General features: G+C 39.5%; 1 protein-coding gene across 4 annotated transcripts; it reads left to right on the top strand.

Moving 5' to 3' along the window:
- Positions 1-2,294: 2,294 nt before the first annotated feature.
- Positions 2,295-5,088, top strand: LOC115290127 (CASP-like protein 4A1). Of its 4 annotated transcripts, none has more exons than XR_003907974.1 (3): positions 2,295-2,454; positions 4,157-4,256; positions 4,682-5,088. XR_003907974.1 is itself a non-coding variant. In XM_029937899.1 (2 exons), exons 1-2 carry the CDS (start codon positions 4,218-4,220, stop codon positions 5,069-5,071), a joined length of 429 nt encoding a protein of 142 aa, XP_029793759.1. In that variant the 5' UTR covers positions 4,142-4,217; the 3' UTR covers positions 5,072-5,088. The 4 variants fall into 4 exon arrangements, 1 of the variants encoding a protein (XP_029793759.1); XR_003907973.1 differs by lacking the exon at positions 2,295-2,454 and adding an exon at positions 3,514-3,766 and having other exon boundaries at positions 4,142-4,256; XR_003907972.1 differs by lacking the exon at positions 2,295-2,454 and adding an exon at positions 3,528-3,766.
- Positions 5,089-18,572: the final 13,484 nt, after the last annotated feature.

Here is an 18,572-nt window from a genome sequence, read left to right as displayed (position 1 = left end):
CACCTTTCAGTTGACTTTCAGTCTTTCAGTTGACTAGTTTTCTCAGTGTGCAATATATTCAAACCATCTGCTGAGTTCTTGATTTTAAAAATTATATTTTTCAGTTCTAGACTTCTAGTTGTTTTTCTTCTCGCTTTTGTTATTTTTTATAGTTTTCAGTTTCAGCTAAGATTTCAATCTTGGCCTTTATTTCCTTAAACATAATAAACATGGTTTTTTTTATCATCCTTTTTTAGTAGTCTGTATATGGCAATTTCAATACATCATATACAGTTGACCTTTGAACAATGTCAGTTTGAATTGTGCATGTCCACTTACGTGGAGATTGTTTTTCAATACGGTACAGTACTGTAAATGTGCTTTTACTTCCTTATGATTTTTAAATATTATTTTCTTTATTTTAGTGTTGACTGTTTATGTTATTGGTAAGGATTTTGATCAACAGTAGGATATTGGTAAAGTTATTAAGGACCCAGAAGTTATACATGGATTTTTGACTACATATGAGTTGGTGTCCTTAACCCCAGTGTTGTTCAAGAGAAAAATGTAATTGCACATCATCTCTGTTACTTGTTGTTTATATGGGGTTTTTTTTTGCTTATTTCCTTGTATGTTTGGTTACCTTTAAGTCTGTGCTGCACATTGTATTTAAAAGATATCTCGGCAAATGTTTGATGCCTAGGATGAGGGTGTCTTCTCCCAAAGAGGGCGTTCATTTGGTTCAGCTTGGTGTTTGGGAATGCTACCATTCTGGGACCTCTTTAACTTTGATTCAAAGCTTAAGATTCCTGGACAGCTTGCTGATTAGATACCAGATTGCAAATTCCTGCTGAGGCTAATTGATTTTTAATTCACATTTATTCTGAAGGGATGTTTTTCATAATTTTAGTTGAAAGTGGGAATTAATTTATCAGAGTTCCATTCCTTGGCAGTGTCCAGGCTTTATTTCTGTCTCTTTGACCTCAAGAGGAGTCCATAATGTAAATGGACTTCACAGTTTCTTTTTGATCTTAGGCAAGTGCCTTTGGAAAAAATGTAGCTCTCAGTGCCTGGGCTTACTTTTTTCGAATTTTTGTCTAGTGTTGGCCTAGCAGGACTGCATAATTTTGAAAGTTATCTTATTGTTCCAGTTTTCTTAGTTGTTCTCAGTGAGAGGGCTAGTTCAAATTACCTAGCCTGCTCTTCCTTTTTCCTTGAGAGCTCCCTGTCTACAGAGATCAGGAATATTGGTCTACTCTTGTCCATGACCTTGGGAGTAAAGGCTTTGGTGAGGCCATTAATTCTGTCACATGCTTCTTAAATTATATTTGTAAGTTGATTATCTGATTAAATATGATTTCTCTGTGATATATCCTAATCTAATTCCTTATAGGCATTTGTTTCTGAAATAAAAACCGGCTTCTCAGGCTAGGTAAGTCCTCACACAAAATGCTGTTAGCATGAATTTTTATAATAAAATGGACAGCCACTGAAAGATTTGAGAAGCCACAGAAGGAGAAAAACTGGCCAAGGAAGACAAGGTAAAATATTAAATGAATTTGGCAGGCAAGAGATTATTGGCAAACTGGGCAAGAATAATTACTGGTGAAGTGGCAAGAAGAATGAATGGGAGCTGAGAGAACAGAGCATCTTTTATATAAAAAAAAAAGGTTGTAAAGGAAAGAAGAGAAGTACGGCAATAGTTAGAAGAGTCATGGGAGCAAAAGATGAAATAAAGGTGAAGATGAACGTATTTCTATGCTGAGAAAAAAGAGCTTGTATGAAAGGAGAGGATGAGGCTCTGAGAAACTTGATAGAAGTATTAAGTTAATCAATTTTCAGATGGTGATGGGCTCAAGAGTAGAGGTGAGTTGGTCCTCTGATCAGATTTTGAACACATCTTCCATTGAGTTTATTTGTTTCAGGACTAGGAGCCTTTAGGATTGAGTCTGAGTATCAGTACTTAGAGTAAGTCTTCTTATATATACTCCTAAGATAAGCTAAATACCCTCCTGTATACGCTATTGTGTATATGCTATTATTAAATCAATGAATTTTAATTTAATTAGATTTCTAAGCCCTTCTCTGGCCTGCAGGTGACAGCCAACTTCTATTAAATAGCAAAGTACAAGTATCCTTATGGTAATTAATCCTTTTTCACTTCTTTTCTCAGTTACTATCTGTAGTTGTAGATAATTGAAGTTACCAGAAGTTAAGTTATTTTTTAACATTCCATAATAAATGCTAGTGCAAATGTATTGAATAACAACTGTGACATTTTTCTTTACAGCTCAATAGACTTTGATTAAATTCCACTAACGTTAATTGGACGCCTACTCCACACAAGCCACTGTGGGTGACACAAAACTGAATAACACACAGTCCTTGCCAAATGGGAACTTTTATTCTATGCAACCACTTGGAGAAACTCCTGTAGCTCTTCCCTTTTATATTCCTTTCATGTAGGGGTGAAAGGTAGGTAGTAACAGATGGAACTTCTCATTTTTATTCAGCTTGCAGTTTTGATAATCACCAAATGTGATCATTCTATTTTACATTATAAATTGTGTCCAAGTCCTATTAAGCCGTGTTTGACTCATTTTACACAGGTGGTAGCATTGTATAATAGGCCACCATATTAAAATGCAAATTTAGCTAAAAGATTGTATTTGCATATGGCACTCATTTTTTTTTGTTAAAGAAAAAACAAAACATTTAGAAGCCAGCCAGTTGAAGTTACTGAATCCTTTTAAAAAATGTATTGCTCTAATTTCAAGTCATGAGACAGTGAATCAAAATAAATGCTCTTAAATGATTCTACTATTTTCATATGTAACTGTAGATGCCAATTATACACCTTAGATTTAACATGACCAAAAGTCAACTCTTGATTCCTGCACACCCCAAACCATTCCTCCGGTCGTCTTCCCAATCTCAGGAAGAGATCTCCAGTTTATTTCCCATCTTCCCTTTCCACAGGCCAGGAACATCAGTACCATCTTTCTCCTGAATCCCATATCCAATCCACCTGTAAATACTGTTGGCTCTGACTTCAGAATAAATCCAGAATCTGGCTAGTTTTTACCAGCTGCACCCAAGATGGTGATCCTTGTCCTAATCATCATTACCTCTTGCCTGGCCAGTACATTTACATCTGTTTTATAAAACAAACAGTTGCATGTTATAAAACATATGGATATATTATAGTTTATTTAACTATTCCATTTTTTAGTAAGTTGTTTCTAGTTTTTCAAATAAAGTGCCTTGAAATAAGCCAGTCACAAAATGACAAATACCGTGTGATTCCACTTACATGAGGAACCCAGAGTCATCATATTCGTAGAGAGAGACAGTAGAATGTTGGTTGCTAGGAACTGGGGGAAAAAGTGAATGAGGAGTGTTGGTTATGAAGTACAGAAATTCTGTTCTGCAAGATGATCAGTTTTGGAGATTGGATGCATAGCAGCGTGAATGTACTTAACACTACTGAACTGTGCACTTAAAAATGGTGAAGCTGGGGGTCCCCAGGCAGTGACCTCACCTCCCTGAGTAACAGAGCCCAAGGGAATTTGGAACCCAGGTCACTAGGCACCCACATTCTGGACACAGGGCCCTCCTCAGCTCGTTTGTTCAGACACTGGCGTGTGAGCAGTATGTTCTGTTGTGTGCCCATATCCCACTGCCGCCAGCTCAGGAGAGCCGACAGCGACAATGGTTCCCGACCCTGGAGACAGGGCAAGGCTCTTGGGCAGGATGCCTCAGGTCGCTAACTAGGAGGAAGGCTAAGGTAACACAAGGAGCCCCAGAACCAGCCTGTCCAGCCCGACACTGCTCTGACCTGACCTTTGCAACCCCACGTCCCCTCCCATGTGTGTGTGTCTGTGTGTCTGTGTGGAAGGGGGTCATGGTGGAGGGCCCACGTGAGCAGGGGGAGGCTGATGAGGGGTCAGATGCATGGTGGCGGGTCATGCTCACACCCTAGGTCAAGGCTGGCTGGGAGGGACAAGGTCCATCCCGAGCCCTGCAGGTGTGTGTCACTGCATCCCAGGTGCAGGCCTGTGCACACTCAGGTCTGTGTCCCATCAGGGAGCAGCAGGGGCAGGGGCAGAAGGACACTGAGGATTGCGGGGCAGGGCTGTGATGCCTCCGGGCCGGCTGCCAGTCACTGTCTTTACAGAGATCAGATGCTATCGGCACGAGGTTGGCGGAGGTCAAGTTTCATTCCGTGATACCACTTGATGTATGCTGTGCGGCGCACAAGGGCCACCCTGGACTTGGTGAGAGAGCAGGGTCCGAGGTCTCAGAAGCAGGGCCTGGAGATTGCCTGGAAAGGCTTCCTTCACCGGCCTGGCCGCCCCACAGGGTCCTGGGTCACCAGTCCGCGGTCAGGACCAGGAGCCCATGCAGGCTGAGCCCGAGGGTGAAAAAGCTGGTGGTGGGAGTTGTGGGCCACCCAGGGAGGAGCCCCCAGAGGGCGGTGTGGGACCAGGAGCCACGTTTGGCCTCAGAGGGCCCAGCTGCGGACTGCAGGGGGCAAGAGGTCCTGGACTGGGGTCCTGGCTGCGGCTTCTCTGGGAGGCTCTGGGGTGTGTCGTGTCTCTGCAGAGGCACCTGGAGAAGTAGGCACGGGGCGGAGGATCTTGTCTCCTATCACACTGAGGACTTGGAGCCGCTCCAACTCTCACTCTGTTTTCTTCTGAAGAGTCAGGTGCAGAAGCGGCTCCAGAGCCCGACCCAGCCCCATCGGGGGCATAGGGCATCGGCAGCTCTGGAGGCAGGGGTGGCGTCTGCAGCGACTCCCACAGGGTCCCAGGAGCCTGCAGGTGACCCGGCACCTGGGCAGGGACAACAGGCCCCTGAGAACAGTCAGCCGGGTTCTGCTCCCGAACCGGCTTCTGCCCCTGCCCCTAACCCTCCTGTGCCTGCGCCTCCTCCTGCGCATGCAAGCCTGGCAGCCACCCTGGGGGAGCCCGAAGCTCCTGGGGAGACCTGCGCTGCCCCTTCCCCCACCCCGATACCGCGAGGAATCGGGTATTTCTACATGTTTTTAATATTTTACTTGAATCATTATACCCCCAATAATGTCAAATAAAAATTTTAATTCCTGTAAAAAAATGGTGAAGCTAGTAAGTTTTGTGTTATGTGTCGTTTGCTACAATCTTCCAAAAGGTAGAAAAGCAAATACCATTAGGAAAAATGTCTAAAACTTGAAAGCTATAAAAAAGACTATAAACCAATTTAACCACATAAAGATGGAAGCCTTCTCTAATAACCAGGGAAAGGCAAGTTATTTAACTGGGATTTTATCCTCTCACTAGCTGTTTGCTACCAGTTACAATACCCAATATTGCCAAGAAAACAGGGAACTAGGCATTCTCAAACCCTGTTGGTAGAGAGCACACTAGGAAGACGTTTTAGTGGGATATTAGTTCACTGGCAAAAAATTTAAATGTGTATACATTGGACTCAGCAAATTCACTACTATTCTATAGAAATAAGTGCTTACAAAAATAATGTATGAAGATGTTAAAAGAGAATTTTCTTATAAAATTGAAAAATAATGCTGAAAAGAACGTTTTACACCACTTGTAAGCATAGTTTCAAGTGTTTTTCTAGGAAAGTCACCTGTGAATTTCTGAATCAAAATGTTTGTACTTTTAAAATGTGAGGAGGTACTACCAAACTTCTTTCCAAAAGAACCATGTTAAGTTACACTCATTTGAGTGTTTGCCAGTTTTTCCCAAGATTGGATATTACTGAAGTTATTAATTTTTGCCAGTTTTATAGATAAAAGAATGATGTCTAATTGTTGTTCGAATTTGTATTTCCCTATTAATGAGTTAGAGATCTTTTCATATGCATATTCCCCATTTGTATATTTTTCCTGTATTTTCATATACTTCACCCATTTTCACTGTATTTTTATTGTTTTATGGAGTTTTAAAATAGATATAATCTGGATTTTGATCTTTTATCTATCTATTATCTATCTGTCAATTAATCAATCATCCATCAAACTATCATCTATCGGTTATGAGTCTGTGAGTCCACTCAGGTGTGTAAGAACCATCATATTACCTTATGTTCTTTAAATGCAATTATATGCATCTCTCACAACACCTTTCTAGAGATGGAAACTCATGGTTAGTCATTATTAAGGTTCTTTTCCTAGACCTTCATGGATGTGGGAAGATTTTCTCAGGCAGAGCAATATATTTGGGCAGGCCCTTGGGCTCTATACTCCACATGGATACCACTCATTATGCCTGCTTTTCAAGCCCCTTGCTGGACTTGAGTACAAGATTCTTTCCTGAGATTTGAAGCCTTCGTTTCGTTTCATTGCTTTTTCTGGTTACTTTATTATTTATTTTCTTTTCTTTTATTATTTAGTTTATCTTTAGATCTTGAACTCATCGGGGAATCACACATGCCTGTGTGTATGTTCAAGGCCTAGTAGAAAGAATCTAAATTTTATTTCCTTCTAGATAGCTAATTGCCTGATTATCATTTATTGAATAATCAATCCATTATTTTCATATTGTATTTTTGTTTTGTATTTAAGTAATCTCTACTTGAACTCATGACCCTGTTTTTCCAAATGAGCCAGGCAGGCGCCACAATCCATTCAGAAATGAAATGCAACGTGTTACAAATGACTGATGAAGGAAGTCAATTTCTGGGAGGAATAAAGACTCCAAAATGTAAGCAACTTAAAGTGTGCTAGAAAATGAAGAGAGACTAATGGCACATGTAAGATATATAAACACACTGAACCAGAATCCCCCCTCCCCCCAAAAAACACCCATAAATGGAATTAAGATGAAATAAAAAAATTGGGAACAGTATTTTCCACTTAGGTGCTAAAGGGTTGATTTTGTTAACACACAAAAAGACTATTCCAAATAAAGGTAAAAAATATCAACAATTTAATAGAAAAATGGACAAAGTGTTTGAAAAAGTAAAAATGAAGATAATTGTATATAGTGAAAATATGCAATATTTTGTCCACTAGGACCAATTTATCTTTTAGCAATGAGACACTGGTTTTCACCTATCAAATTGGCAAGGTTTCAAACTGTGATAAAACTCAAATTGCTGTGTGAAAATATAGCTCAAGGAATTGGTGCAATCTTTTAGATTGTCAAGTTGGCAATCTATTTCAGAATTCTTGAAATAAACATATTATCTTACCCAGAAATTTTAGTTTGGAGGAAAAATTTCTTAAGAAAATAATCAGAAATGTGCACAAAGGGTCACAAAGTATTATTTAAGAGAACCACCTACTTGCTTAAGAGTTGTAGTGATGTAGGATGGGGGTTAGAAAATAGAACTACACAGACAACTGCCATCATTAAATTTCATGCCATGGGGAAATGTCTGCACATAGAACAGGTATATTGAAATCATTTGTGAAATAGTTTGTGCTCTGATGTTATTTTTATAAAGGAGCATAGGGAGCACCTGTAAACATGGTTTAAAACCTCTTTGCAAGCCTTGGATGTGTTTGGTTGTTATAGAACAAGCTGGAAAGAGGTTCAATGGATCGATCAGGATGTTGTGCACACGTGTATCTACCATACCTGGTGATGTGATTTCAGCACGTGGAAGAAACACAGTGGACCTCAGTCTTATTTGTCACTGACAAAAGAAAATAGCCCTCTCCCCAAATTAGATTTTCTGAAAAACCAAAGTATCTATGTAAGGTTAGCTCCCACAAAAGTCGTGATAGTTCTTGCCTTCCTTTGGTATGAAATTAACATTTTAGGAACACTTATGCTGCTTTCCTCCATGGTCTCAAGCGCACAGTGCTTTCTTTCCTCCTTCCCTGCACTGTGATTAAAACTCTAACACTGACTTGCTATAAACCCACAGCTAGTGTTTTCTACCCCAGAAATAGGCCAAGTGTTTTTAGAAGCAAACTGCTTGAGACTGTAATTATAGGAAGGGTTAATCATTTAGGCTAAGTTAGCAAGGAGAGAAAACTCTCAGGAAATCTGAAAATCAGGGGCCCTGCCCCAGTAGAGGAGGGCAAGGAAGAGGTGAGCAGATCTGCATGGAAAGCTCTTGTTCTGGTAGTTTGGCTGTCACATTGTGTTCAATAAACCAAACACCTTCCACCCACTGCTCCCTGTCTCCTGACAGCAACTGCAACCACAATAGGGCAGGAGAGGGGCTGATCCTGGAGGGAAAAGAAATTTTAAAAATACGCATAATTGCTCAGAGCCAGATGTCCTGTTCCAAACTGTTTTGCTCACAGGGAAAGTAAGCTTACTGAAGTAAGTCATGTTTGTACCACAAGATGCCACCCTTCCCTTGAAAAGAGAGATTAAGATAACTAGATAAAATGCAAATATTTTATGAGTCCATTTATCTTTCTTTTACATCAAGGAGCTTCATCTTGGATGAAGGAAAAGCAATTGTCTTTTGTTCTGTAACATTTTGGTGCAAGGAAAGAAACTAGTGTTCTTGTTAGCAATTTCTAAAACTCTTTTAAACATCATGGAAACATTACTTTTCCGTCTTATCTGACAATGGATTACAGTCCTGCGCACAAGCTTTATTACTTTGGGTTCTTGGTGTTAGCCTAGCTTTTCAAGTACAGTCAAGCTGTTACAAAAGGCCACAAAATAACATATTGTCATTCTCCACAATGTTAAGCTTCTAATTTTCTCCAAGAGAGATGTTTAGATCTATTGTCAACGGAAGCAAAAAATGGATACAGGGTTTGTTTCTGATTTGGTTGATGTGACTTGTGTGAAACCTACACCCCTCCCTGCACCCATTAACACACACTCATCTGAATGTAAAATTGAAGGCTGTCACAGTAAAGCTTTGACTTATAAAGTAGAAATCAGTGTAATCCCTAATCAAATTGTCTGTATATTCTTAGCTGACATCTATACATATTTATTAATCATAATCTTTGAACTCATTCTTGAGTTGGGTTGAAAGCAAAATGTCAAGAATTTCTTATGTTGCCCCAAGTCTTTTTTGCCTTTTGCTTACCATAAACCTCCTAGTCGAAGTAAATCAGTCTGCTGCTGCCAATCGTTGGTCCTCAATCACCTTTCTGCTTTGGTGAAAGAAATGGAAAAATTTCAATTATTTTTCCTAAAGGGAAGTCAGAAAGTAGATGTGACCTTGAACAGCTCATTTAACCTGTCGGTACCTCCATTTTATTTGTGAAACAAGGCATTTTACTGTCTACTCTCTAAGTTGTCTTCTGTACTTTTGAGATTTTTTTATGATACTCCCTCATTAAGAATTCTGATAATCAATGTAGTAGTATAATTAGTAAAGGAAAATATTGGGAATTTGAAGGGCTACCAATATTTATATTAAATTCTATTTTGATTCCTATAATCCTCTTTTCACAAACCTGCCTTGTGTAGCAAGGTACTGATAATATTGCTATAAAAGCTCATTTGCATATAGATATACTGATTTTTATGATTGACATGAAGGAAGCATTTTATATTTTATTTTCTCCACTTGAATTTTGTCATGGAGATGAGTCCAAAAGTTCTAAGTGCTAATTTGCTCCCCATCTGAGAAAAGCAGTTTAAACTTCTTTTTAATATATATTTTTAAAAGTTTTTATTTTATTTGAGAGAGAGAGAGAGAGACAGGGTGAGTGGAGGAGGGGCAGAGAGAGAGGAGAGCGAATCCCATGCAGGCTCCTCACCGCCAGCTCAGAGCCTGATGGGAGGCTTGACTCACAAAACTGTGAGATAATGACCTGAGCCGAAACCAAGTGTTGTACCCTTAACCGACTGAGCCACCCAGGTGCTCCAGGAGTTCAAACTTCTTTATCCATATGAAATTTCTATGGTTTCTTTCAAGTTTGTAGGGCGAACCATTTCTGGTCATGCTAAGGATCAATGTTTAAGGCCAAGGCATCTCAGGATGAGTTAGTCATTGCAGAAGTGTGGTGTGAAACCAATATGGGCACTTCTTTTGGAACATAAATGAGAAGAAGAGTCACTAGGGTTTAAATGGTCTTTTCTCCCCAAATAACACCTTTTTTTCCCAGTTCCTCATTAGACTTGTTCTCTTGGAAGAAGTAAGAATAGCATTGCTAGATAAATACAGGATATCCAGTTAGATTTGAATTTCAGATAGAAATAAAAAAAATTTTTTTGTTATAGTGTATCCCCAAATTACATGCATATTATACTAAAAATTAAACTATTGTACTAAATTATATTTTATTCTAATTAAACTAAAAATTAGCTGTTTTTTAAAATCTGAAATTCAAATTTAATGATGTATACTGTATTTTCAATTTGATAAATGCTATCTTAACTAGGCCCAAAAAGAATGTAAGGATGTTGAGATTGTTTCTCATGAAGAAAAGCAATAAACTGTTCACTTAAAGTGATACCATTTTGTATAAGGTGAAAATGAGCCAGTGCATTGATTTGCGTTTCCTAGTATATCCATATGTGTATATATGTGTATATATGTGTATATGTGTTTCTTTCAGAGTTTAAAATTTATGCATTTTGCCTTTTCATTTAATGTAGGCAATGCTTCTATTAATATATACAATATTGCTATATCAATATTGCTATCCAATTTCATGTTATAAAGTATTTAACATTTACCTATTATTAATACTTAGAGTATATCCTTTTTTTTTGGTTTTCTGCTCTAAGTGTTCTCAATAGTACTTTTTTGTTGTTGTGTTGTTTTCCTAGAATAAAATCCTAAGAGTGAGATGAGTGGGACTTCAGGAATCAAGTGACCATATTATGCCTGAATAATCACATTCACGTTTCCCTTTTCATCCTGTTAAAAGAGGTACAAATTGGGAAAGGAGAAGAGAAAGGAGAAATGCAGGAGGATGCAGTTCTAAATCGTACTAATTCTGCGAGTAGGCAATCCCTTTACAAGAGCATTTTAAGTTTCTGAGAGGAAGCCATTTCTATTTTTAAAACCAGTAGTAAAATAACAGGCTTGGAAGTGGATTTTTAAAAGAGTCATCTGAACATGAAATAGGTTAGTAAACTATAGCTTTCCTCTGTCATCCATTTCTTACCAGTGTGCCACCAGGCTTCTCTGATGGTCACAAGTGGCCTCATATCTGGTCCTGGACTGACATGACTGCTTCTTAAGTATGTTTTTTTCTGGTTACATTATCAAAGGTATCTGCAGTGTGCATCTGTTCAAAAACCAATCATGCACTTCTCTATCAATGTGTTGGAGATGAGAAATAGGTTTGAAAAAATTGCTTCTGCAACAAGGTGGTCCAAGTGATAAACCAATACCCAACTGATTTAATAATCTTACCCAGAGAGGGAAAGGAACAGAAAACAAACAAGTCACAGCTATTTTCTTTTAAGGAAAAAAAAAGGGATAAGAGAGGGGTTGGGAAAGACAAGTATAATTGAATAACTGTAATTTACTTTCCTTTTTGACCCTGAGTATCATTTAAAGCAATTTAAAATCAAACAGACAGGATAAAATAAAAGAAAAATATATATAGAAGTATAAAGACTCCAGATCAGAATTTTCTGTCGTTTCTTTGACTGGTTAACTTCAGCATTATCCAAATCAACTTGGGTACCATCAGGAGATATGTTGCTACTCACAACCTCCCCCCCCCTGCCCCCGTCCCCCGCCAAGGGAGCTTGTGGAGAGCTAGGTTAGGCCGTTCTGGGAATACTGTGCCTGTGAGAAATTACACTTTCGTGGGAACCATGAGTTAAGTTGACAGTGAAGTAGTATTTCAATAGAGAGGAATAATAGTTTTATAATGAGAGGAATATAGTTCAACAAAAGTCCTCCTCAGGATTAAACATCTTCTTTAGTGCCCTCGCTTGAAAAAGACTCTCTCCCTTCCCAACTGATTTGTAGCTGGGAGTTCATGAGCATTTACCAAATTGTTTTCAGAGGGAACGTTGGTAATCTATCAGGAATATAATAGCTGATCTCCAAAAATGAGTTGAAATGAGCTTGGGAAAGTTCTTGCTATATACTTCTCCTCCCTTGAAGATCCTTGATACCCATTAGACATTTGCAGTAGAAAAACCTGTTTAACTTCTACCTTCCCAAAATGCGACTAAGAAAGTCACCTTTGCACAATCCGAACATAGACTTCGAGGAATACCCATGTTCTAAAGAACGACCTATGCAAAACTCTGAGTTAAGTTTGTCTCAGTGATGAACAAGGGGGTGTGGAAAGGAGTTGATTGGAGACCCTTCAGACTAATGTGTGACGTGAAGAGGCGGTGGTAGCCTCTAGCTCGCCCTGCCTACCCCAAACCCCTCTACATCTACTGAGTCACTTGGTATGAGTCATCTATGATTTTCTACAGAGATTTGAGTCTCCTGACAGGAAAACTGAAGAGAAGGGTAAGGGTTATCCAGGTTTTATATTAGTTTATTCTTCTTGTTAAACCCTATGACTTTAGAATCAAAAGGAGAGTGGGGAAGTGAGTTGGCTATAAATACAGTTTAGCAGAGCAGGATTTTATCTAGTAAATCATGACTTCTGAACCAAAAGACAAGACAAATTAAGACAAAATATGTCTCATACACACTGAGAGAGAGGTGGTCGGAGGGAGAAATGTTTAATTAATTAGGAGGACTTAAAATTGAATTGGCCAGTGAGAACAGAGATTGGGATGAAAAGATAAAATTAGGTCCCATGGGGAATAATGTGTAGCAGAGAAGGAAACATTCCAGTAGAGGCTGTGGTGAATTATTTGGAAAATTACAGCAGAATTACAGTTAAATGATTTGGAAATAATATGTATCATTTCAGATGCCTAACTACCAATGTTCAGACTGTGGAGTAGAAAAGAATATTTAAATTTGTCTAACTATAAACTTGTTATTTAATTAAATGAATATTGATTGCCTATCATGTGTAGCATAGTAAAAAGGAGTTTTAAAATACAAAGGAAACTTTCTCCTTTCAAAGAAGGAATACTATACATAGTTGAGTAAGAAAATAAGTACATACAAATAACTTATATAAGGCAGAATACTATCATTTTGAGCAGAAGAGCTATGTGATGAGAACTGAATTTTGAAATATTAATCTACTGGTCATATCCAGAATGGGTTGGAATACAGATAATGGAGGTAAGGAGACTAGAGAAATAGGAATGGATAAAAGTCTTGATTTTCAAAATGGTAATTAAATCATGGGATTAGCAAACTTTTCCTGTAAACTTTGCATGCCGTATGGTGCAAACAACCATTGACAATATGTAAATGGGTGTGTCTATTGTTTTCCAATAAAACTTTATTTACAAAGACAAGTGACAGGTCTGACCTGGTCCACACAGGCTAATTTTCCAAGTCTTAAATTAAATAAAAGAAGCTTAAAGTTAACTTCTGATGAAAATATTAAAAAAACTATTACTATATCATAACAATATAACAAATGTGATTTTTAGAAACATTAGTGAACAAATTGGGGTTTACTAGTCCCATTTAAAATAGTTATTTGGATCTCCGTGTCCAACAACGGCAGAACTAGCTTGTTACTGACCAACGCTTGCATTGGAAGAAAAAAAAAGAGTAGAAGAGCTGAGTGCGTGTGCATGCGTGCACATCAGAGAGCTATGGTGGCAATGAGGACTTGTGGGGTTTGGAATACATAGAGAATTAAAATGCATAGCAGCAGTAGCACAGAAGATAGAAGGGGAAATAGAATGAATATGTTAAAAATTATTGGCACTATCCAGCAATTGGTAAAACCGCAAATTTAAATTAGATTTTAACAAAACAAAAATTTGTAGTTTCTGCAGTTACTATTACAAGAATAATAAAAGAATGTATTGTATAGCTGGAATGCTAATGGAGGGGAAAATGGAATAATAAAATTCTACTTAATCCAGAATAAAGCAAGAAGATGAGAAAAAAGAAATAGAATAGTTGTGAGCAAAATAGTAGATGGTAGATTTAAATCTCAATATGGTAATTATATCAAACGTAAATGGACTAAATACACTAGCAGATAGATTGACTGGATTAAAAAACAAAATTAACCTACATATTGTTTACAAGAGATACACTTTGATTTTGAAGCTGTGGAAACATTCAAAGTAAAAGGGTATAACAAATATATTTTAAACAGAGAATAGATTGGTTGTTTCTAGAGCAGGGGATGCAGGACTTGGGAGAAGGTAGCCCCAGGCTGCAACTTCTGGTTGTAAGTTCTGGGAATATAATGCGCATTATGGTGAGTAGTTTTTAACATTAAAAAAAAACAACAACAACGAGAAGGAGTCATCTGTCGTGATTCTCCAAATTGTAAAAAGTGGATCCCTTAAATAGGCATAATCCAAGTATTTAGACCCACATGAAATAAGAATATCAAAGGGATTTAGCTTTTGAGTAAATCTGGTAGAAATCTAGCCAGACAGTTGAGTAAATATGTCCTTGCCGTGTAGGTAGCCTCAAGCTCTTTATTCTCTTCTGGTAACATTTTTCTTATTTTTTTCTATAATGGGGGGGGTTGGGGAGGAGGCAGGGCAGGATTTACTCATTTTTCCTCGAAGGCCATACTTAGCACCTTGGTACCTCCAGCTCAGCAGGAACGAGCCCCACCATTGAGGCTGGCCACAGGACTCAGAGTGATGTATTTATCAGAGTGGGTATTTATCATCTCTGCCAAGTGAACACAAGTTGTTTTCTTAGGCTTGACGGTTGTTACAGTATCCACGTATGATTTACCAGGACAGAACTGCCAGGAGAGACTTCCTTGCATATGGAAATGACCTGGTGCTGAGGGCAAGTCTGGACACCCATGTCTTCCCCTTAGAGAACAAAGACTAGAAGGGTACGAACTGGGGTGTGTTTCAGAGACTAGAGTCCAGAATCTAATGCTAAGAGATCCTGAACAAGTTCTGTTCAAGAGTTGTGTCTTATTGTTAATAGGGGGCTCAGCAGGACCCTTCTGGGGCTCTGAAATGCCAATGCTTGTGTTTCCACCTCTCAGTGAGATGCCAGGAGCCACGAAGGCCAGAGAGAACCCTGACAAGGCGCTGCCAATGAGGGCTGCTGCCAGTCCATCTGCTGGGCTGGGAACTCCCTTGAGAAAGAGCTGCTCCCAATTGTTGACTTACGACTTGTGGGAAGGACACAAATTGTTGGGCTTATTGTACTAGTCATCAAGGGGGGAGAGTGACAAGCATCCCTTACGATATTTAGAGGATTTGAGATACACATTTCGGGTAGGGGCTTGAGCCAATTATAGAATCCCTTAGATTTCAGGCTGTGTGGCTGTAGCATTGGGACAGAGAGTTTTCCAGAAAAGGTGCTTATTTATAAAAATGGGGACATACATTTCTCTCTTGTTTTTAGTTGAGTGAGCAAGTCCTCAGGGTATTATCTGTGTTGTGCTTAAGAGGCCCACGTGTGTGCACGCGCGTGTGTGTGTGTGTGTGTGTGTGTGTGTTAGATTCTCTTGGGGGCCCCTGAAGCTCCTCTAACTCTGTCTTTTCCCAGAATCTGTTCACACAGCCCTCAGTGAGGGGTCTAACGCAGGTAATGAAGAAACCCTCCTTTACAGCCGGAATCAAACTGCTTTGCCACAGCTCAGCCAACAAAATAGCACACTCCTGGCAGGAAACAGTCAGTGCTCTGTGATCTTTTAGGCTGCCCAAAATGAAAGCACTGCAGTAATACTGCTGTCCCAAGCAAAAAATTTCAACTTTTGGACCGACACTATTTTATAGGGCACCTGTTCAATCAGAGTGTATTAGGTGAGGTTGTTCAGTTGATAAATGACTCAGCTCTATTATTTCATAATTTCCTATCTATTCTTCTGCTTATGTGGGTCCTATTTTTGTTAGTCTATCTTATAGCTGTATTCCCCAGATATCCTTTGTCTAGGCTGTTCCCTTTGTCAGTATTTGTCTGGACCACTTTTCCTTCCCTGCTTTCAACCTCTCATCAAAACATTCACTTCCCATAAAACTTTCTTATAGTGCCCTGATAGGTGGTTTGCTTTTTTATTAAGAATTTTGAGCATATCAGGAATTATGTAGCTTTTCTTCGATTCCACATGTTCGCTCTGAGATCAGGGTGTATAGAAGCAGTGAGCTATTAAATACGGGAGCTTCACACATTATAATTTTCTAGTGCATGCGCCAGAACAGCATTTCTAAATGTTAATGATACTATTAATTCCCAATCTCTATTTTCAAATTTAAAATCACCTATTCTTCTGCAGGGTTGAAACCCGACTTTCTATTATGTGACATAAAAATGTCTCAACTCTTTGATTTGTTTTGCAAGGAAAAGATGATTTAAATGTTTTTCATTGTCCTCTCTCGTGTCTCAAAGATGCTCAAGGGGTTTTTAATTCTAAAATTTCCATTTCAGTTAAGTCTGAAGCTGCATGTGGAAGACTGCTGGCAAATTCTCCCTTCCTCTTCCTCTCTCTCAGCCCTTAGGCACACACCTTTTACTCCAACCATCTAAGAGGCTAGCCAGGCAAAGTTATGTGTCACGTCCTCATAGAGTATTTTCTTCCGCATCCATTTTCTTATATGTTCTCACTGTTTCCCTAGGGGTTGCTTTGTCCAACATTTGCTAAAGTCAGCTTTGAAAGAAACCATTGCAATGTCATTTCAACGTATGGGGCACAGTGACACAGTGTGTTTTGAGGGCGATAAGAAACACCTTTAGTCAGAACCCCCAAGTATTTTCCTTGTGGGTTCTAGCACAATACTCCAAGGCTCCACATTAATTACTGGTTGAAGCACGGAAGTGTGCCTAAGATCTGACCATCTTCCAGAATGGACTCAGAGGTGGGAAAAGTAAAGTATTAAAGGACATGGCGCATATTTGTTGCACTGGTAGGGTGGTTATATGTGAAGGCCGTGAGGTATTCTGGCTGATGTTCTCTGCAATGTCAGTGTCAGGTCTAGGGATGTTTCTTCATGGTGAAATAATCTGACATAGGACTAGACCTTGGAGGTGTTTCAGGCTGCCATGTGTGGTTGTGCAGTTTGCATACTGTGCAACCAAACATCGTGCCCTGGGTTAGAGGATAGAGGGATGGGTAGTTCTCATACTTCCTCCGCTCATAGCAATAATAAGGGAGGGATCTAACAGCAGCTCCTCGGGCTCTCCTGAGTCAAACCCTCAGTACCATTTGATACAGATGATCTCTATTTCTTGAGACACTTTCTTCCCTTCGCTGACTGCTTCTCCGGTCCCCTTCCTAGACCCTCCTCGTTTTTAACCCCTAAGCTGTGGAGGACACCAAGGCTCAGTGTTGGGCTTCTCATCTCCATATATACCTGTTGGCTCCGTAATCTCATTGGACCCTAGGACCTAAAAATAGTCTGTGAGCCAATGATTTAAAAAATTTTTCTCCAGCCCTATCATCTCTTCTGAACTACAAACTGTAGCTCAAGCCTGGTTGCATCTCTGCATAGATGTCTTTATAAGTTCAAAACTGCCTTTGTGGGCTTCCATCCTCCTAGCACACTCCTTGTTCAGGCTTCTCTGTTTCAGAAAATGGCAGCTCTATCATTCCAGTTTCTCAGGCCACAGCACTTGGAGTCACCATCGAGCCCTTTCTTTCTCTCCATCCCACTTCTTCTCCTTAAGCAAATCTTTTGGACTCTGTCTTCAGAGGTTATGTAGAAACTGACAATTTTCCACTACTTCTACTAGATCTTTATTTTGGGTGTCCATGTGCCCAGTTAAAATTTGGAGGCACTATTATCGTGAACAAAAAGAAAAGATGGTTTGGGTGACAACCAGAAGGCTCTGATGTAGTCTGCCTGTTTGACCATGCAGCATCTGTGCTGATTCTTCTTCCCTTGTGTAGAGTGCATCCCCAAGGTAGAGAGCCCCAAATCCCATTCAGCCTCAAAGTCCGGATCTCCGGGTGACACACATTCCTTTCCATGATCTCAGATGTGGCTCCTAATGGCCCGGCAATCCCTAAATGAAAACACAAGCTCTCTGCCTCTACATGGCACACTGTAAAATATGGTGGAGTAGAAAACAGGGTAACTGGAAGGAACAAGAATGAGAAACACATCATAGCATAGGCGATTATCAAAGCATGCTAGGCGAAAGTGGTGCCAATTCATTTCCGTAGAGGTAGTGTAGGCTTCTAGATTAACTCATCTAGAACCCCTGGTTCTGTTCTCTGTGGAACTCCCTTGTCATTTGCCCTCTGTGACCCCTGGCTCTCTCCTTGACTAGAATCTTCCAGGTTAAAGCTGAGATCTTAAAAGAGGATGCATTTCTCGGGGGTCCCATAGTTTACAAAAACTGCTTTATGCTGGTGCAGATTTGAGGGCCAGGGTGGCTCCAAGGAATTAAAACACCCCAGGCTTTTATAGGTGAGGCTTAGGGTGTCTTTGATTAGAAAAATTCTCAAGCTAACTTAAATCTCCAGGACGCTCCACGTTCAAGTGTCCATCGCCAAGTTCTTGGTTAGACACTCATTTTTGTGTTTGTTTTTTGTTTGTTTGTTTTCTTCCTGGATGCTGTGCTGTGCTCTTCTCCCTTTCAATTCAATGTCACGTGTCTTGAGGCTGGATGAAACAATGGGCTAGGCAAGGAAGGCACCAGTTATCCGTGTCTGACAGCAGAGCTTTATGACCTTT

The sequence above is a fragment of the Suricata suricatta genome, chromosome 4 (genome assembly GCF_006229205.1).
Source record: "Suricata suricatta isolate VVHF042 chromosome 4, meerkat_22Aug2017_6uvM2_HiC, whole genome shotgun sequence".
NCBI lineage: Eukaryota > Metazoa > Chordata > Mammalia > Carnivora > Herpestidae > Suricata > Suricata suricatta.
This window is presented reverse-complemented; position numbering and strand designations above follow the sequence as displayed.

Excerpts from the sequence above, each read along its gene's own strand:
- LOC115290127 (XM_029937899.1), top strand. The coding sequence starts at position 4,218 with ATGTATGCTGTGCGGCGCACAAGGGCCACCCTGGACTTG. Across the intron at positions 4,257-4,681 it reads CAAGGGCCACCCTGGACTTG|AGTCAGGTGCAGAAGCGGCT; the intron begins GTGAGAGAGCAG and ends TTTCTTCTGAAG.